Source organism: Epithele typhae (assembly GCF_022376455.1).
Source record: "Epithele typhae strain CBS 203.58 chromosome Unknown BXZ73scaffold_1, whole genome shotgun sequence".
Lineage (NCBI taxonomy): Eukaryota > Fungi > Basidiomycota > Agaricomycetes > Polyporales > Epitheliaceae > Epithele > Epithele typhae.
The window spans coordinates 569,900-588,233 of NW_025954192.1; the positions used below are offsets into that span (position 1 = coordinate 569,900).

General features: G+C 60.9%; 4 protein-coding genes across 4 annotated transcripts; 2 read left to right on the forward strand and 2 right to left on the reverse strand.

Moving 5' to 3' along the window:
- Nucleotides 1-583: 583 nt before the first annotated feature.
- Nucleotides 584-2,114, forward strand: BXZ73DRAFT_86195 (WD40 repeat-like protein; the record flags this gene model as incomplete). Its single annotated transcript, XM_048024112.1, has 12 exons — nucleotides 584-688; nucleotides 747-775; nucleotides 835-910; nucleotides 976-1,088; nucleotides 1,160-1,203; nucleotides 1,265-1,278; nucleotides 1,317-1,370; nucleotides 1,428-1,505; nucleotides 1,562-1,680; nucleotides 1,737-1,885; nucleotides 1,942-2,019; nucleotides 2,077-2,114. 12 exons carry the CDS (start codon nucleotides 584-586, stop codon nucleotides 2,112-2,114), a joined length of 897 nt encoding a protein of 298 aa, XP_047883697.1.
- Nucleotides 2,115-3,923: 1,809 nt separating this feature from the next.
- On the forward strand, nucleotides 3,924-11,482 carry BXZ73DRAFT_72854 (NADPH-dependent glutamate synthase; the record flags this gene model as incomplete). Its single annotated transcript, XM_048021804.1, has 15 exons — nucleotides 3,924-4,008; nucleotides 4,551-4,906; nucleotides 4,942-5,189; nucleotides 5,262-5,473; nucleotides 5,538-6,548; nucleotides 6,595-6,916; nucleotides 6,979-7,039; nucleotides 7,084-8,278; nucleotides 8,324-9,967; nucleotides 10,088-10,271; nucleotides 10,323-10,383; nucleotides 10,441-11,130; nucleotides 11,192-11,228; nucleotides 11,249-11,358; nucleotides 11,414-11,482. The coding sequence occupies 15 exons, from the start codon at nucleotides 3,924-3,926 to the stop codon at nucleotides 11,480-11,482; spliced, it is 6,285 nt and encodes a 2,094-aa protein (XP_047883698.1).
- A 446-nt stretch (nucleotides 11,483-11,928) lies between these two features.
- On the reverse strand, nucleotides 11,929-13,185 carry BXZ73DRAFT_37466 (uncharacterized protein; the record flags this gene model as incomplete). Its single annotated transcript, XM_048018013.1, has 2 exons — nucleotides 11,929-12,540; nucleotides 12,604-13,185. 2 exons carry the CDS (start codon nucleotides 13,183-13,185, stop codon nucleotides 11,929-11,931), a joined length of 1,194 nt encoding a protein of 397 aa, XP_047883699.1.
- Nucleotides 13,186-13,688: 503 nt separating this feature from the next.
- BXZ73DRAFT_86198 (exo-beta-1,3-glucanase) lies at nucleotides 13,689-16,719 on the reverse strand (the record flags this gene model as incomplete). Its single annotated transcript, XM_048024113.1, has 15 exons — nucleotides 13,689-13,781; nucleotides 13,817-13,920; nucleotides 13,972-14,121; nucleotides 14,156-14,236; nucleotides 14,306-14,411; nucleotides 14,465-14,576; nucleotides 14,623-14,716; nucleotides 14,780-15,243; nucleotides 15,308-15,488; nucleotides 15,538-15,626; nucleotides 15,685-15,733; nucleotides 15,785-16,048; nucleotides 16,080-16,174; nucleotides 16,320-16,412; nucleotides 16,496-16,719. 15 exons carry the CDS (start codon nucleotides 16,717-16,719, stop codon nucleotides 13,689-13,691), a joined length of 2,199 nt encoding a protein of 732 aa, XP_047883700.1.
- Nucleotides 16,720-18,334: the final 1,615 nt, after the last annotated feature.

Sequence of the window (18,334 nt, forward strand, 5' to 3'; positions counted from 1 at the left end):
GACCGGAGTGAGATGCTTCGCGGGAGGAAGGGTCCGGCTCGAGGGGGAGAAGATGAAGGAGGGAGATTCGAGTAGACGCAGGAATGGGGAAATGCATTGCCGCGAAGGCCAACACGAGGAGACACTAAGCAGGGCAAGTGGTCCGCCGGAGCGCAGAGGCCTGTCGGATAACCGTGCACAGGCAGACGCAGGTGGGAAGAATGCCGGCAAACGGAGCGCAGCGCCGCCAAGAGGGAGCAAGAACGACTGTGGTCTAACCCTCGACCGGGATCGAGGTGGTGGAGAACATGGCAGCCAAAGAGCCGAGAGCCGTCCGTGCGCAGAGAGCGTTGGGTGCAGTGGTGACGAGCGCAGCGGTGGCAGCAGGCGAACCCTGGGTCCATGCATGCACCGTCGTGGTCCCCGGACGCTCGTCCACGCCCACACCGTGTTTGATACGCCGACCAAATCACGTAAAGTCCCCGGCGTCTCCGATGGGCGCTCCCTCTGGCGCCCGCCGCCCCAGACGCGTCCCTCTCTCCCAACGGCCATGCCTGTCCAGGCCCAGTCCTCCCAGTCTGCCGCCTCTGCTCCCCGCGCCGACATGTCTGTCATCCTCGTCACCGGCTCCTACGACCACGAGATCCGCTTCTGGGAGGCGTGGAGTGGCATCTGCTCGCGGACCATCCCCAGAGCCGCGGAGTCCGGTGTGAGGCTCCTCGTCTGCCGTCTGACGTCCTAGTCTCATCCCCTGCCCCCCGCCGCAGCAAGTCAACCGTCTCGCGATCTCTCCTGAGTAAGCGGTTCGCCCGCTTGCGCCTCTCTTCAGCCCCTCACCCTCTCCGTCATCCCCAGCAAACGTCTCCTCGCTGCGGCGATTCATAAGAAAGCATACATCTATGAGATTGCTGCTGCGCCGTCTGCGGGCCCGGTGCGTCTTCCTCCACCCCGCGGATCGCCCTCGCACGTTCATCGCCTGCGTACGCGCGGATCCAGGTTGCTATATTCGAGGGACACAATGGCAATATCACCTCGGTCTGCTTCCACTCCGAAGGCAAATGGTTAGTCACCGGAAGCGAGGACGGTACCATTAAAATCTGGGATCTTCGGTGCGTGCCTTTCCTCGCCCGCGCGTCGCGATCAAGCGGCGCGTGTGTTCATGTATTTCCTGCCTCCGCAGAAGTAGCAGCCACCTGCATAGGAACTATGATAACGAGGCTCCCGGTACGGCCCCTCGGCATCCTTCCCGTACACGCAGGAAGCACTGACCTTCTCCTGAGAACAGTCAACGACGTCGTCGTGCACCCTAACCAAGGCGAGCTAATTCATGCGACCAGGCCGGGCGAATCAAGCAGTGGGACTTATCGGAAAACATCTGCACCCACGAGCTGGTACCTGCCTTCCTTCCACGTCCCCACCCTTCCACGCTTCTTACGAATGCGACCCAGACCCCCGGCGGAGACACGCCGATTCGTTCCATCAGTCTTGCCTCAGATGGCTCCTGTCTCGTTGCTGGTAGCGTCAAGGTACGTGCGTCGGAAGCTCGTGCCCGAGTGCCCGTCGTTGACGGCCATTCGTTCAGGGAAAGTGCTACGTGTGGAAGATTAACGAGCGATCGGAGCTGCCACGATTTCAGGCGGTGACGATGTTCCAGGCGCACACGAAGTACCTCACGCGGCTTCTATTAAGCCCCGATGTTAAGTGGGTGTTGTCGGCCGCTTCCAGCCCGTACGGGCTCCAACGATGATGCCGAACAGGTTCCTTGCAACGTGCTCAGCAGACACGACCGTGAAGATATGGTCGATCTCGCCACATTATGAATTCAAGCTGGACAAGACGATGCAAGGTCATCAGCGCTGGGTGTGGGACTGTGCGTTCAGCGCAGACTCCGCTTATTTGGTAACAGGTGCGTCGGGCCGATTTTATCCTATTACGTCCTATGCCGACTTCCACGCTTCCAAGCTTCGTCCGACCATACTGCGCGTTTGTGGGATATGGCAACAGGGGAGACTGTACGACAATACAATGGGCATCAAAAAGGTTCGGCACCCCCGCCGATCGCTGCTACCTCCGCTCACTGCCGATTCTCACCAACAGCGGCGGTGTGTTGCGCGCTGCACGACGGCGCGGGCTAGCTTTGCACCCCTCTTTCCTCGTGTACGATATGAGATGCGAATGTACAGCGTCCGCGGCCTCTCCTGCGCACAAGATCCCTTCGACGCCCACGCATGCCCCGCCAAATCTAGTTACCGCCTCCTGTCCGCCTCCGCAGCTCTCAAGAATGGGAAAGTGTCTCCAATGTTTTCAACGCACGGTAACGTCAGGACGTGGACCCTTCGCCTTCTGGTCCGTGGCCGGCCAGGGTATCAGCACGTGTAGTTCTAGGCCTGGGCGCCCCTCCCACGGGAGGCGGACGCGCGAAGCCTCAAGGTCGTGCGTGACGCCGAGGCGAACCTCGGAAGCCAAGCGGCTCCCGAACCCTGGCAGACGCACTCAATCGCGCGAGAAGCTGGCCCGACGGGTGCGATCTGGGAGGCAATCGCCACTCGGAGGCCCGGGTGCTGGGGGCGATCCGGGGCGCGCTTCCGCACGGATCACTGGCCATTCAGACGATCACCTCTCCGAGAATCAGAGAGTCCGTGTGCGACACCTGCGGGCGCGACAGGGCCGTTGTTCGCGGTACGTGCGTGTGGTGGGGCTCGGCGATGGGCGCTGGTTGGGTGGGCGAAACATTGGAATCTCGACATAATAGGATGATTCCTGACAGACTCACAGCCAGCGGTTTATGCAGCCGCCGACGATTCCCTAGAGAGCTCCTGGCCGACACGGGAGCATGTTCTGCAGGGGTATGCCCCTCTACATGATGACCAGTGCCGACCGATGAAGGGGAAAGCAGGATCGAGGTCAGCTCAAGTCATAATGATTGAAGGTCGGCTGCAACCGGGTGCTCCCTGGTGCGGACGAGAACTCGACCAATAATATTCGGTACGTTTCTCGATCCAAAAGCCCCTGGTATGGCTGACGGTGCGCGATAGTGCCTGAGGGCGCTGACTAAGCTGGCTTGCGCAACGCTATATAACGCAGTCGGAACTCGTCAGCGCATGTTCACTCTTGGATATCAAGAATTGGATCGTCAATTACTTTATGGTTGCCCGAGGCGACTTATGCGTACTCCAACAAGATCTCATCGAATTTGTCTCGGCTAACGAGGATTGGGACGGGGTCGCCGACGCGTGACGTTGACCGGTACCTGGCGGGTTGGATGCTCTCGATGCGAAGGCGACGCTATCGGCACTGTCGAGTACGTCGTCATGCTCTAGTCTTCGCTGATTCACCGTTGATTGTGACTCGGTAGGCGCGTACGTTTGAAGTGTGCTATGTCGGCCACGGCGCCGTCATAACCAACAAGTTCCAGACGATATTAGATCACAGACGTCTCGGTATTTTTGGGGAGACGACAAGAATATGAGTATTGGATGGGGTAGCTTCGCGCATCGCGATTACCATTTCATGCTCCGCTTTGTGCGGCATCTCAGAGGAGTCCAATTGGTTGCAGTTGGGTTTGCAGCCCTCATCTCGCTACTAAACCCCTCACCCTTTGCCCCTAAATCCGCCCCCTCGCTTCTGGACATCTGTCAGCAATTCGAGGCGAAGTCGGCATGCTGTTCTCTTTCCCAGGTCCTCCTGATCCAATCTTTCCTCCGCTCCAGAGCCCCTCTTCCAGCTCCAGACCGTGATATGTGCCATGGATTACGACGTAAGGATTGTCCCCAGGTTTGTGAACTGAGCGAGTGGTCTCCGGTCGGCTCCGTGCAGAGAAGATCGTTTATCAGCATTTAGAGCGGTAGCCCGTTGGTGTGGAATGTTCCCTATAGCGTGTGATGTACAGCACAACCTTTGTTACGATGGACTAACACTGTATCTTGGCTTACCCGGAAGCGTCCATGGGCCGCACCTGGGCAGTACTGGTGTATTCGGAGGCACCCCTTGGTCTCCCTTGGTGGGCTAGCCCGACCAAGTTGCCAAGCTGTGAGCTTCATATGTTATCGGCCCTATTGACGAACCTCGCCGCGCTTGCAGGTGTTGATCGCATGTATAGCCAGTCACTGGCTCCATGCGGAAACACGTCCCGGATCGCCGGGAAAAGGGGAGCTAACGCCAGACTATATGGCAGCGGCGGCCGGGGCGGGCGAGTGCGGCGGGACGCGGGGCGCGGGGAGCCCGGCGGGGCTCCGCGGGTAGGCGATGATTGGGTGGGAGAGGGGTGGCCTGGCCGGTTATGGGAATATGTTCGTGCGCACCGGCGGGAGGGCGGCGGAGAGCGCTGCAGGAGCATCGGCACGATCGCGGACTGACTCGACGTCGCTCAATTCCCTGCCTGGTGAAAAACTCGACGGTGGCGCACCCGCCCTCGTCGCCGCCCTCCTCCTCTCCACCACCTCCACTGTCGCCCTCGCTGCCTGCGCTCGCTACCGTGCCGTCGCCCACCCTACGCTATCTCACATCTCAGATCCGCGGTCGTTGAATGGCTATCGTTGATTGCCACGCAGATCCCTCCTTACTCCGCGCAGTCTCCCCGGCTTCCAGCTCCGATACGCAAAATGGCTTCGACGCCGTCGCCCGCGACCCGGCCTCGTGGGCCGCGTCCCTCCCTGCAAGCCAGGGCCTGTACGTGAATGATCTCGAAAAGGACGCGTGCGGCGTCGGCTTTATCTGCCACATCAAGGGCACCCAGTCCCACAAAATCGTCTCCGATGCCCGCCAGCTCCTCTGCGCGATGACCCACCGCGGCGCGACCGGCGCAGACTCCCGCGATGGCGACGGCGCCGGTGTCATGACTGGCATCCCTCACCACTTCTTCAAGCGCGAGGCTGAGCGCGAGATCGGCTGCGAGCTCCCCGCTGCGGGAGAATACGCCGTTGGAAACGTCTTCTTCAAGCCAATAACCCCGTCGGCCTCCAGCAACAGCAGGCCCTCTTCGCAAAGATCGCCGCCGATCTCAACCTCCGCGTCCTCGGCTGGCGCGAGGTCCCCACTGACGGCACCATCCTCGGCCCCGCTGCCGCGAGCAAGGAGCCCGCCATTTTCCAGCCTTTCGTCGTCCTGCACGCGAGCTACGGGGACGGCCGCACGGCCCGGGGCGGCCCGTTCGACCCGAAGCGTTTTGAGCGTCAGCTCTACATCCTCCGCAAGCGCGCAACACATTCCATGTAAGGCTCGAGATTCTTACTCCACACCCCGACGCTCGCTGAGCCGTGCTTCCCGTCCTTGCGTGTCTTAAGCTCGCTTTCCAAGGGCTTCTACATCTGCTCGCTCTCCTCCAAGAATATCGTCTACAAGGGTCAGCTCTCGCCCTCGCAAGTGTACACGTACTACCACGACCTGAACCATGTACTCTACCGCGCCCACTTCGCGCTTGTACACTCTCGTTTCTCCACCAACACCTTCCCCAGCTGGGACCGCGCTCAGCCCATGAGGTGGGCCGCCCACAACGGTAAGCTCATCTGCGCCTTCGGAATGTACTAGTCCGACGGCACCCTTACACCTTCGGGCTACAGGCGAGATCAATACTCTACGTGGCAACAAGAATTGGATGCGTGCCCGCGAGGGCTTGCTCGCATCTTCGCAGTTTGGCGAGCATCTCGACGAGCTGTACCCCATCATTGAGGCTGGCGGGTCTGATTCGGCCGCCTTCGACAACGTGCTCGAGTTGCTCGTTGTGAACGGTGTGTTGACGCTGCCTGAGGCGGTTATGATGCTCATCCCCGAGGCGTGGCAGGGGAACGACAGCATGGAGCCTGAGAAGAAAGCGTTCTACAACTGGGCGGCCTGTCTCTCTGAGCCGTGGGACGGCCCCGCCCTCTTCGCGTTCAGTGATGGGCGGTACTGTGGCGCCAACCTTGACCGCAACGGTCTTCGTCCGTGCCGGTATGTCGTTACCAACGAGGACATCATGGTGTGCGCCTCTGAGGTCGGTGCGGTGTACATCGCCCCGGAGACGGTCATCCAGAAGGGTCGCCTCAAGCCTGGGCGCATGCTCTTGGTCGATACGGAGGACGGCCGAATCGTGGACGACAAAGAACTCAAGCGTACCACCGCGCGCAAGCAGGACTTCGCGTCGTGGGTGGAGTCGAACATCCTCGAGGTGCCCACGATCGTCAAGCGCGTGCAGAGATCGACCTCCGTTGCGCCCTCCGTCGACGAATTCACCCTCAGCAACGACCCGAAGCTCCTCGCGTTCGGCTTCACGCTCGAGCAGCTCCATCTCCTCATGCTTCCGATGTTCGCCGACGGCAAGGAGCCTCTCGGCTCCATGGGCAACGACGCCCCGCTGGCCGCCATGTCGACGCAGCCCCGCCTCATCTACGATTACTTCCGCCAACTTTTCGCGCAGGTCACCAACCCGCCCATCGATCCCATCCGCGAGTCTATCGTCATGTCGCTCGAGTGCTACGTCGGACCCGAAGGCAACATGCTCGAGATGAACCCGCAGCAGTGTCACCGCATCCGCCTTCCTTCCCCCATCCTTACCCTCGAGGAGATGAACGCGATGAAGACCTCAAGGAGGCGTACGCCACCTGGCCGTCGCGCACCATCGACATCACATTCCCAAAGAGTTCGGCCTGCCTGGGTACAAGCTTGCGCTCGAGCGCGTCTGCAGCGAGGCCGTGCAGGCCATCGACGACGGTGTCAAGGTCATCATCCTCTCCGACCGCGAGACCAGCCCTTCGCGCGTCCCCCTCTCTGCGGCGGTCGCCTGTGGTGGCGTCCACCATCACCTCGTCTCCCAGAAGAAGCGCGCCAAGGTTGCCCTCATGGTCGAAACCGCCGAGGCGCGCGAGGTACAGCACTTGTGTCTCCTCCTCGGATACGGCGCGGATGCTATCTGCCCGTGGCTCACGATGGAGTGCATCCACAAGGTGGTCCGCGAGGGACTGTAAGTGTTTCTGTATGTTCCTCCTGCGCCACCCCGAATCTGACCCATGTCGATCTCTTCAGGATCAAGAACGATAAGACGCTCGAGGACCTGATGGACAACTACCGCCACTCGGTCGACGGGGTATTCTCAAAGTGATGTCCAAGATGGGTATCTCAACCCTGCAGTCGTACAAGGGAGCGCAGATCTTCGAGGCTCTCGGCCTGCACGAGGAGGTCATCGAGAAGTGCTTCGTCGGCACTGCGAGCCGCGTGCAGGGTGCCACGTTCGACCTCCTCGCCATGGACGCGTTCGAGATGCACGAGCGGGGCTGGCCTTCGCGCGACACCGTCGTTCCACCGGGTCTGCCCGAGTCCGGCGAGTACCACTGGCGGTCCGGCGGCGAAGCGCACATCAACGACCCAGCTGGTATTGCGCACTTGCAGGATGCGGTGCGGGAGAAGAATCAGGGTGCGTACGAGGCCTACGCGGCCAACGCGAACGAGCAGACACGCGCGGTCCACCTTCGTGGCCTCCTCGACTTCAAGTACGATCAAGCCACAGCAATCCCGATCGACCAGGTCGAACCGTGGAACGAGATCGTCCGCCGGTTCGTCACGGGCGCTATGTCATATGGCTCAATCTCGATGGAGGCGCATTCGACACTCGCCGTCGCGATGAACCGTCTCGGAGGCAAATCGAACACGGGTGAGGGTGGTGAGGATGCAGAGCGCTCGCATATGCTCCCCAATGGTGACACAATGCGTTCCGCGATCAAGCAGGTCGCCTCTGGGCGATTCGGCGTCACCTCCAACTACCTCGCAGACGCTGACGAGCTCCAGATCAAGATGGCACAAGGGGCCAAACCGGGGGAAGGAGGCGAACTGCCTGGACACAAGGTTTCGACGTCCATCGCGCGCACGCGTCACTCCACTGCAGGTGTCGGTCTAATCTCGCCCCCTCCTCACCACGACATCTACTCCATCGAGGATCTCAAGCAGCTCATCTACGACCTCAAGTGCTCGAATCCCCGTGCGCGAATCTCGGTCAAGCTCGTGTCTGAGGTCGGCGTCGGCATCGTCGCGAGCGGCGTGGCGAAGGCGAAGGCGGACCACATCCTCATCTCGGGTCACGATGGCGGTACGGGTGCTTCGCGCTGGACCGGCATCAAGTACGCTGGTCTCCCGTGGGAGCTCGGTCTTGCGGAGACGCATCAAACACTGGTTCTCAACGACCTTCGTGGTCGCGTCACTGTTCAGACGGACGGTCAGATCAGGACTGGCCGCGACCTCGCCATCGCGTGTTTGCTCGGTGCTGAGGAATGGGGTTTTGCCACCACGCCGCTCATCGCTATGGGCTGCATCATGATGAGGAAGTGTCACTGTAAGCCTCCACTTTGCGCTGTCCTTACGCACTTGTGCTGATCAGTATCCTCAGTGAACACGTGCCCGGTCGGTATCGCCACGCAGGATCCCCAGCTCCGCGCCAAGTTCGCTGGTCAGCCCGAGCAGGTCATCAACTTCTTCTACTACATCGCCGAGGACCTCCGTCGCCACATGGCTCAGCTCGGCTTCCGCACGATCAACGAGATGGTCGGCCGCGCGGACATGCTCAAGGTCGACGAGAAGCTCCGCACACCCAAGACCGCCCACCTCGACCTCAGCGCGATCCTCAAGCCGGCCTGGCAGATGCGTCCCGGTGCGGCGACGTACCGCGTGCGTCCCCAGGACCACAAGCTTTACGTTCGCCTCGACAACAAGTTCATCGACGAGTCCGAGCCCGCGCTCACCCAGGGTCTGCCCGTGCACATCGAGTGCGATGTCACGAACACGGACCGCGCCCTCGGCACCTCACTCTCCTACAAGGTCTCCAAGCTGTATGGCGAGGAAGGCCTGCCGCGTGACACGATCCGGATTCGCATGCGTGGGTCCGCTGGGCAGTCGCTCGGCGCGTTCCTTGCTCCAGGCATTACCGTTGAACTCGAGGGCGACGCGAACGACTACGTCGGCAAGGGTCTCTCTGGAGGCCGTCTCGTTGTCTACCCGCCCAAGGTGTCGACGTTCAAGGCCGAGGAGAACATCATCATCGGCAACGTCTGCTTGTACGGCGCGACGTCCGGCGAGGCCTTCTTCCGCGGCATCGCTGCAGAGCGGTTCGCGGTCCGGAACTCAGGCGCGAAGGCGGTCGTCGAGGGCACGGGCGACCACGGGTGCGAGTACATGACCGGTGGTCGCGTCGTCGTCCTCGGCAGCACTGGGCGCAACTTCGCGGCGGGCATGTCTGGAGGCATCGCGTACGTCCTGGATACCGCGCACACGTTCGCGTCGAAGGTCAACATGGAGATGGTGGGGCTCGGGAAGGTCACGGACCCGAAGGAGATCGCGGAGCTGCGCGGGCTTATCGAGGACCACCGGCACTTCACTGGATCTGAGGTTGCGGACCGCGTCCTCAAGGACTTCCACCACCTCCTTCCGCTTTTCGTCCGCGTCATGCCGATCGACTACAAGCGTGTGCTCGAGGAAGAGGCGGCGCGGCTCAAGGAGGAGAAGCTGCGCCAGAGCGTCATCGACCTTGTTCCTTTGCGCACCGTCAGTCAGGTGAACCTTGCGACCGACGGCCTCGAGGACGTTCTCACCAAGAAGGAGACCCCGGCCGAGGCGATGCGGGTCCGTTCCCGCGGTCGCCACGAGCCTGCTGTGGGTGACGTGGAGGATTCGCTCGTGGACGAACAGACGACCAAGTCGCGGCTCAGCAAGCTCGATAAGACGCGCGGGTTCATGAAGTACAAGCGGCTGACGGAGGCGTACCGCCCGCCACGCAAGCGGGTCAAGGACTGGAAGGAGATCTCGAGCCGGTTGTCGGAGGACGAGCTCAAGTACCAGTCCGCGCGGTGCATGGACTGCGGCGTGCCGTTCTGCCAGTCGGACTCGGGCTGCCCGATCTCGAACGTGATCCCGAAGTGGAACGACCTGGTGTTCAAGAACCAGTGGGAGGAGGCGCTCAACCGGTTGCTCATGACCAACAACTTCCCCGAGTTCACGGGCAGGGTGTGCCCGCGCCGTGCGAGGGCGCGTGTGTGCTCGGTATCAACGAGCAGCCTGTGGGTATCAAGAGCATCGAGTGCGCGATCATTGACAAGGTGAGAGCTCCTTCAGCATGCTAGTATGTGAGAGGCTGAGATGTTCTTCGTAGGGTTCGAGATGGGCTGGATGACTCCCAAACCTCCGCAGTTCCGGACCGGGAAGAAGATTGCCATCATTGGCTCCGGTCCTTCTGGTCTCGCGGCTGCTGACCAGCTCAACAAGGCTGGCCACTGGGTCACCGTGTACGAGCGCAACGACCGGATGGGTGGCCTCCTCATGTACGGCATTCCCAAGTAAGTCCTTCTACATATAGGTATCGACGCATTATCTGATCCCTTGTGCAGCATGAAGCTCGACAAGAGTGTCGTCCAGCGCCGCCTCGACCTCATGGCGGCGGAAGGAGTGGTAAGCAGCTCAGGTTTCCGACTGATCAATAGCTCACCGCTCATATTCGTCGTACAGACGTTCGTTCCTAGCACGTGCGTTGGAAAGGACATCGACGCGAACGAACTCCGCGAGCAGAACGACGCCGTCATCTTCGCCACGGGCGCGACCTGGCCGCGTGACCTCAAGATCCCCAACCGCGGGGTCGACGGAATCCACTTTGCGATGGAGTTCCTCCAGCTGAACACCAAGTCCCTCCTCGATTCCGAGCTCCAAAACTCGTCCTACATCAACGCCAAAGGAAAGGACGTCATCGTCATCGGCGGCGGCGACACTGGCAACGACTGCATCGGCACGGCGATGCGCCACGGTGCGAAGTCCGTCACGAACTTCGAGCTCCTCCCACGCCCGCCTGTGGCGCGCGGCTCGGACAACCCCTGGCCGCAGTGGCCGCGCATCTTCCGCACCGACTACGGGCACACCGAGGTCGCCGCGCACTTCGGCAGCGACCCGCGCGAGTATTGCATCTCGACTAAGGACTTCGTCGTCGACGAGCAGGGCAAGCTTTCCGGTCTGAACACGGTCCGCGTCGAGTGGACGAAGGACAGCAGCGGTCGATGGAAGATGGAGGAGGTGCCCGGGTCGGCCAAGTTCTTCCCTGCGCAGCTCGTCTTCCTCGCGCTCGGCTTTCTTGGTCCTGAGGCAGATCTCCTTAAGTCTGTCGGCCTCCAGCAGGACGCGCGCAGCAACATCCAGACGCCCAAGAATGTACGTGCATCCCTCTGTTTCCTGTGTACGACGCGTGGTCTGACGAGCGGGGTGTGTCTAGAAATACTCGACGAACGTTGAGGGCGTCTTCGCGGCCGGTGACTGCCGCCGCGGCCAGTCACTTATGTCTGGGGCATCCAGGAGGGCCGTCGCTGTGCTGCCGAGGTCGATGCCTGGCTCATGAACGGCTCCACGCGCTTGCCATTCGACGGCGCCATCAAGAAGAGGGTGAGTATCGCTCATGACGAATGGGGACCACACGGGGCTCACGTCGCGTTTCTAGACCTTCATTCCTCCCGTCAGCAACTTGATCTCTGACGGGCCCGCCCAGGCGGTCGAGGTCGTCGCATAAATTGTTTTTCACGCATACCTTGAACCTTGGCGGTCTTGTGTGTCCACACAAATGACGTACTTGCGGGCCGGTCGTGCTGCTGCTCGGACGATGGTGAAGTGCGCGTGTGAAATTTATTGTACTAATCTGCACCACGATATCTCCAACATGTACAGAATACATCATACCAATTGTATACATAGATTGTTTCATCGCGGGGTGCTGGGACAGCAAAACAGAATCAACTCGGCTGAAGACAGTGCAAATGTCCTGATTTCAAGAACGGTATCAAGATTCATTGAGTGATTATATGAGATCCTCGAACTGAACAGGACTATCTACAGTATTATATATCGAGGACGGAGAGATCAAGCAAAGCTACATGGGTTGCACAGACTACTAAGATGTGACAGCAGGGCTCAAGATCAGAATATATCGACCATAACCGAAGCTTCAAGTCTCACGGGTCAGGCATCACCTTCCTCCTCGTAGATCCGAACACCTCCCTTGCCCCACGCCTCGAGCACGCCCTTCCCGGCACCAGTGGGCTGCGTGAACGCGACCTCACCGCGTGCTGGGTTGAGCGGGCACCCCAAGATGAAGGTGGACGCCGCAACAGACAATAGCCGAGAGGCAATGCCCAGTCGACGGTATTCGGAGGAGACGAACAGACGAGGAATGCCCATCGGCGTCGGTAACGGGGTGGGATGAACGTAGAGGTTCGTCGAGTCGTCCACAGGCAGGAGCGCCAGAGAGGAGGGCGCACTTTCCGACGGATCGCCGCCAGCGACGGTTCCTTGTGAAGACAGCGCGTCCGCGACAGTCTGGGACGAGGCGGGGGTGCTCGTGGTGGAGGCAGACGCGTTCTTGGACCGCGCGGCGGAGACCTCGGAGGGGCGCGCGATGGCCATCGCCGTCGCGATCCGCTGCGCGACCACGCAGCCCACGATCTTCTCGCGCGCCGGGCTCGGCCCAGGCGCGGTGAGCAGGAAGAGGTAGATCTTGGATCGGCGGAGGACCGCGGGCGAGAGCGCAGGGGACGTGAGCGCGAGCCGGATCGTCTCCAGCAGGACCGCAAGCTGAACGAAACCCGCCGTCTATCAGTCAGCAGGCGCACGCAGACGAGATCGAAGTCGACGCACCTTCGCCCCGATCCTCCCGCCGACGTCCGGCCGGAAGCACACGACGCGGCCGCGCGCGCCGTTCGCGAGCTTCACGCCGGCGAGGAGCTCCTCGACGCGCGCCGCGTCCGCCTCGCGCTGCTCCTCGCGCCCCCACTCGAGCCCGCGGCGGACGCGCGCGCAGTGCGCGCGGTGGAGCGCCTCGTCGTCGGGCGCGCCGCGCGTGTAAGAGAGGTCGCAGAGCGGGCAGGTGCGCAGCGTCGGCACGTCGAGCGCGAAGTGCAGCTGTGTGAGCTTCGCCTGCTTCGGCGCGGGTGCGGCCTTCTTGGCGGCGGAGGACTTGGACTTAGCCTTCGTGCCGGCGGGGAGCTTTGGCTTCGCCTTGGGCTTCAGCGAGGAGGGGGCGGAGGAGGACGGGAGGGACGAAGAGGAGGACGTGCGGCGCGGTCTCTTGGTGGGCGTGTTATGCTCCGTGGGGAGGTCGGTGAACGGCCGCTTGCGCTTTTGCGCGGCGGGCGGGGAGGACATGAGCTCGGAGATGGGAGAGGAGGGGATGGCGGCTTTGGCTGAGCGCGTGCTGTAGGTCCTGCTCAAGGTGGACATGATGGACGGAAGGAAGAGAGGTGAGACTGTTGAACTTTGAAGCGCTGAAGGCGGCGGGGGAACGATAGGCGCGCAGTGCATATCGCCCCGCGCGCGCGTTGGCGTTGTTTGGCCACCGACGCACAACGAACGCGTCAGTCACGTGTGGCGCGACCCATCGCGGGCCGACTCCACCAATATACAATCAGCTATAAGACGCGCCAGATACGACTCTGGGGCGTCCAAATACGCGACAGTCTCTTCTGCTACGTGGTTTCACGCCAATTTCGTGCCTTTCATCCTCCACCTCCGAGTCTAGCAGCCACTTCACGCTATCTCAACAACGTTCCGGGGCGGGCATCCTTGCGCAGAGATGTTCTGATTAGCTGATGTATTACCTGATCCTTACAACTACAGGGTTTCAAGCTACAAATACGAAAGGAATGTGATAGCAGAGACTGCGGAGAACCTGTATAACGGGCCCAAGGGATCGAGGTTTTTGGTAGAATGTGAGTTGAGCACCTTCACGAGCTGCTCCACGAAGTGATGGTGGACTCGAAGCCGTTGTAGTTGGGCCCCGAGGGCACGACGCCGTTGGCATCGACGGACAGCATCATCTGCGCACCGACTGTAGAAAGCCCGAAGATGCGACCTCATCGACCGAGTCGGAGGCGATGTTGAAGATCTGCGACTGGCACGTGCCGGCGCCGGGGCACGAGCTTGTGTAGTTCACGAAGAAGCTGTAGAGACCCGCGCCTGTTTCGCGGACTCAGAACACGAGGTAGAGAATACGTGAATGGGACGCACCGAAGACGAAGATGTCCTTGGAGGACTCGACGTTGACGGACCATGAGGACGTCTGGTTGGCCGTGTAGACCGGGTCCTTGAAGTCTTGTTGTACACAACGGACGGGCGGGGCGGGACTGGTGGTAGTATGGCTGAAGAGGGAGTTTCGGTCTCGGCATCGCACGCGCCACACTGATGGCTTTACGCACCGTCTCAGTCTGGAACAAGCCAATGTAGTGGTTCTGCGCGTTTTGGAGGTTGAGCTGGTACATTACGTGGTGCTCCGCTAGCAGCAAGTCAGTCACAAGGGCCACGAGGTCAAGCCAAAAAAGGCGTACATCCGACGCCAATCAACCAGACGGGGCCAGAGACTCAGAGAGGACCCCGCGGCCGCTGAAGACGTTGAGTTGGGACAAATTGGGATCATCGATGTCATGGTCCGCGAGCCAGATCCATGCACTCTGCGGAGATGTTAGATTCAAAAGCAGCGACGTGTTCTATGAGCTGAACCAACCTCGATGTACGCAGAAGCTTGGATCGTAATGTGGAGGGCAAGGAAGTCAGTGAGGCACTGAGGCGAGATGGTGCTACGAGGGCACTCCGCGAGTGTCTGGTGGTACCGGCACCTGTGCAGCTGTTGGGATCACAGCTCAAATCCCATAACATCAAGACTCACTGCCTCCGAGCCGGAAGTGGGTATCCCACATGCCGGCGCCACCTTGAGTGAGTGGATGGATATTCCACTCCATGACGATAGCCCCGGGGGCTGCAAAGCGAAACCCTTGATCAGTAACGTTCAGCAAGAAACTATTCGACCGTTGCGACATACCTGCTCCACGCGTCGAAAACACGATATCCGTGATCTCAACGTCGCCCAGCTCGAACTCCTTACCAACCTGGATGATAGGTTGCGGGTCGTTCATGTCCTGGAACTTCGCGCCCCCGCCCATGATCACGCTCCAGCCCTCGCCGACGAGCTGCGTGTTCCCGGGGATGTAGATCGTGTCCGACACGTAGTACACGCCCGCGTCGACGAAGATGATCTTCCGCCCGGCGTACAGCGCGATCGCGAGCCGGAGCGCCGCCGTGTCGTCCGCGACCCCGTCGCCCTTCGCGCCGAGGCTCCGCACGCTCACGAACTGGCTCGGCGCGTGGTCCGCGTACTGCGGGTGCGTGCGCCCGAAGACGCGGCCCGCGCCGTCGAGCACCGCCGCGGGCTTCTGCGCGCGGAGCGCGCCCTCGGTGAACGCGCTGTCGCCCGCGAGGCCGGTGTAGACCACGCCCTGCGCCCAGCTGTCGATGACCATCGTGCCCGCGCCGTCGGTGCCGGCGAGGACGGGGGCGGTGGTGTTGAGACGCCGACTGCGACGGGCACGTTGGTGAGGCGGAGTTGTTCAGGATGAGCGCCGCGTTCTCGTGCCCGGTCGAGTTGGCGGAGCCGCGGACCATGATGGGCGTGTCGTTGACCACGGCGTCGATGATAGCGAGGGAGCCGACGGAGCCGGTCCCGACGTCGAAGCCGACGGAGCAGTTGTTGACTGTGAGGGGCATCAGATCATAATGGAGAGCATGAAGGAGTAAGCGTACTGGTGACGCCCTGGTATGTCCAGCCCCAGTTCCAAGGGGAGTAGATTGCGCGAACGGCATTGTTGACGGTGACGTTCCTGACGGTGAATCTACACATATCTGGTCAGTACGTGCTAACGTGGGTTCTGAGTGGTTGGTGGAACCTACTGCTGGTTACCGTTCCACATGCCCATGTCGCCTCCGTTGAAGACGATATCTATCCACACCATGTTTAGCTGGTATCACGCTTGATTTGCCGGGTGCCTACCTCCCATGAAGCCACCGCTGCCGTTCTCCATAAAGAGACCCTGATGCTGAGTACCGTTGTCCGAGTTCATGTTCACGACAACATTCATAAGGGACGTTGCCTGCGAGACCTGCCAATGGAGGCCTATCGCGGTCACGTTTGCAGGCTGCTGGGTGGTGTCAATGACGAGATTCCGCACGCTGCGGAAGAAGTTGTTCTGGTTGATGTACCAGTTCCCGTTCTTGTTGGACGGGTCCGCATCTAGAGCAGCGAGGAGGTTAGCGACTGTACCACCTCGTTCACAAGTTCAACGCACCGATAACGGCAGTACCGTCGGGCCCAAAGTTGGGGTCGGCGAGGATCGTGGGCGGATGACGGGCATCTCCGATGAGCTGGGACAGGTAGTATGCTCTGAAAAGCAAGCGCGTTCAGCCACTGTGGTACACGTGGAAGCTTCACGGAATGAGTCTCACTGGATAGAGGAGGTGACGCGATACGTTCTAGGCGCACGGGAAGTCAGCGATTGCTCAACGATCGAACGCGGAGCGAAAGTCACCCCTTTGGGAAGTAGATGACCGCAGGGGTCGTGGTGGTGGACTGACAAGTCACGTTGCCTCCACCACACCTGTCGCCGGTTGAAATCGCCGCGCTAAGGGGGAAGACGAGCTGTATCAGTACCGGTGCGCGCGGGCAGTGAGACGAACGGGGACAAGCCCGTGCACGAGCACGCACTTGATGGCGGCCGTGTCGTCGGCGACGCCGTCGCCAACGGCGCCAAAGTCCTTGACGTTCCGGAAGACCTGGTACGAGGCGGGGTCCGAACTGTATGGCGCGATGCCCCGGTGCTTGATGGACTCCATCCAGAACGGGGCGTCGTGCTGCGCCTTGGGCGCGACGAGCGCGTGGGCCCCGACGGCGGCTGTGGAAAGGAAGGAAAGGAAGGTGGAAGGACGCATGTCGAGGCGTCTGAAAGGGGCAGGGCCTGCAGCAAGGAAGGTGAGTAGAGAGCGTGGGGGAGGTACGGAGGACTCCTGGAGCGCGGGCCTGCGTGGCCGAGGGCTTATAACGGAGGCGGACGGAGCCCAGGTTCGCGGGAGGATGCAAGGTTTGCGACGGAGCGACAGAACACGCGTGCTCCGGTTCTCAATGTCGTCTAACAGCTCTTACGCGTTGCGCTGCGAGCAACGATCATCCAGGCGAAGAGCGCCGCCGAGTGACCGGGCCTTGGAAGTCGTGCTAGTCTGACATAGTCTGAGACACTGGGGCAGACTGGGGCAGGCCTGGGCGGGCGCGAAGCTGCGCGAAGACGGGAAGCGGATGGTACCTCGCTCTCAGGTGCGCATGCACGACAGATGTCAGATCCTCCGAGGTGAAGGCGTGACGGTGAGCAGGAGAGAGATGCAAGAGACACACAGGCAAGGCACCGGTCCTGTTCCTCGCGAAGCAAGACATAGACCACGGGCAGAGCCTCGGATGCATGCGATGGTCGTCGGGGCCAAGCCTCGCGTTCTCGTCGACGGTCGTAGTCGGGGGTGAGCCGCGGGCGCCTGCTGAGACGACTCACCGCTCAGTTCTCCATCGGTAGTAATTTGCCGACGGCCTGTTACAGTTCTCCGCCCCGTTCACCTGTCGGCCGCTGCAAAGAAAGCTTCCATAGTCCGAGACAATAGGCACTCTGACGGCGTTGTCACCGCGAACCTATGGGATGTTGAAACTGAGCTTCACGGGACAGTACATGAACGACAGTATTTCAAGGCTGCGCGCACAAATCATTGCACCAGGCGCAGAGGACCATTACAGACGCTGGTTCTTGGAAGGGCTGGCAGAGGGTGAAGTTCTGGCGACCGCACACCTAGTAGCCATAGCGCAATAGTGTCGGAAGTTGGATCTCCTTCATCTCTTAGTCTCGCGGCGAGCATTCTGGGCCGAGTGATGCAGCAACTCCCGTTCCCTCGGCTACTGGATTATATACTAGACAGGGGGACGCCCCTGTGTGGAGGATGCGCGATGAGTGAGTGTGTGTCGTGGCTCAAAGCGAGTCTGTTGTGGGAGGGGTAAGAGGGGGCCAAAATTGATTAAGATGCAACTATGGATGGCGCTGCTTCTGTACGTGAAGAGGAAGCGACCGCGCGAAAAGGATGAACGGCATGACTCGACACCAAAACCCGCCATGGTGGAAGGCGATGTTTCCATTGGAGGAAACAAAGCTTACGGCGAGGAGCAATATGTAGTTAGAGATTCTACTCACTAGAGCAAATGTGCTTCAGCCTCCATCTGCCACAGAAATCTACACCATCAGCCTCTCAGTAGGAGTCCAGCCGGCGGTTTCAGTGGCGTGCAAGTGTCGACGAAGAAGTACACCCGGGGTAAAAGACCTGGATAGCAAAATTGGGAGAGGGGCATGGTTCCAAAAGGCCTCCATTGAGCGATGGGGACTCTGGAGGAGGCAGACGCGGGGCAAGCGACGTTCGGCCCGCGAATTCCGGTGGGCAACCAGCCTGCGACATCAACTTCGACTGCTCCCCTATCCCCGGGGCAGACTCTCCACGTACGACGCTATCCCCACACTCT